The sequence below is a fragment of the Apis dorsata genome, unplaced genomic scaffold (assembly GCF_000469605.1).
Source record: "Apis dorsata unplaced genomic scaffold, Apis dorsata 1.3 scaffold_47, whole genome shotgun sequence".
NCBI classification, from domain to species: domain Eukaryota; kingdom Metazoa; phylum Arthropoda; class Insecta; order Hymenoptera; family Apidae; genus Apis; species Apis dorsata.
Genome location: NW_006263349.1, coordinates 135,635 through 136,910, shown reverse-complemented (window position 1 = coordinate 136,910; position 1,276 = coordinate 135,635). Strand labels below are relative to the sequence as shown.

Below are 1,276 nucleotides of genomic sequence, written 5' to 3'. Positions count from 1 at the left end.
TATATATTATTATATATATTATTATATATATTATCATTTAAATTATTATAAATTATATTTATTATAATTATTATATATATTATCATTATAATATATATATATATAATATATAATTTATATATATATATCATCATTTTTTTATAAAATTAAAAATGCAAATTATTATTAATAATAAGAATATATTTATTGTTTTTTAGGAAGAGAAATTGATAATATATATATTGATATATCATTAATATTTTTCTATCAATCAATAAATTAAATAAATTTTACAAATTTACTAGAATATACAAACCTCTTCATTATTTCAAAATATTCCTTTCTCTGATTTCGGAATTGTAAAGCATGTAAGCATGGACATTGTAAAATGGACATTATATAGCATTTCAATGAATTTCCTTTTTCAGAGGCAAGAATACTCTCCTTCAAATTCGGCATTATTATAAGGGATACCAAAGTACGTGGTAAATTATCTCTTAATATTCGAAAAGTATTAATTAAATCGATTCTGTGCTTTTCTAAAATGGACCATGGAGAAGAAACTGCACATATATTAATACAAAAGTCATTGGCTCCTATCATCAATGAAATGAACTGCAAAACATAAAGAATTTTTATTATTTTAACAATTTTAATATTTTATTACATAATAATTGACATTTTATTTTAAAAAAACATTTTTTTAATTACCTAATTTAATATTAATTTTAAATGTTATTTATTTTTAATTTATATATTTAATAAAAAAAATATCAAGGACTTCCAAGTAACTTCCAAGAAATTTCAATCATTGTTAGAAAAATTGTTGACAAATTATTGTTTGACAAAAATTACAAAAAAAAATTATTAAATGTTACAAATAAATGAATAAATATATATTTCTAATAAAATTGATATTATAACATTTGATTATTATTAAAAAATTTGTTTAAAATCTTAATGCTTTATTTTTTCTCCTGCATTCGCATTAGAAATAATCTAATCTAATTTAACTTATCTTTTTATTCTTAGAATGAATTTATCTTGAATTTAATTCAGGAACGAAATATATTAGATGAAAATAGGAATTTTTCATTCATTTATTTCATAAATATTTATTATATAATTAATTATATATTTATTATATAATTTTAATTTGATTAAATATTTATTATATAATTTATTATATATTTATTATATAATTTCAGAAATTAATATATAGAATATATTTATTAACTATTATATTTATTTAATGGACAGAAACATATTATAATTTATAGAGTAAAATTAAAATACA

The 1,276-nt window shown here is 16.0% G+C and overlaps 1 protein-coding gene across 1 annotated transcript in view; it reads right to left on the bottom strand.

The window, feature by feature from the left end:
* LOC102671197 (phospholipase B1, membrane-associated-like) overlaps positions 1 to 1,276 on the bottom strand; it is a 6,759-nt gene that overhangs the window by 1,111 nt on the left and 4,372 nt on the right. The window contains exon 5 of the mRNA XM_006608844.2: positions 296 to 594. Within this exon, the coding sequence (XP_006608907.1) occupies positions 296 to 594 (299 nt within the window). The remainder of the gene's footprint in view (positions 1 to 295; positions 595 to 1,276) is intronic.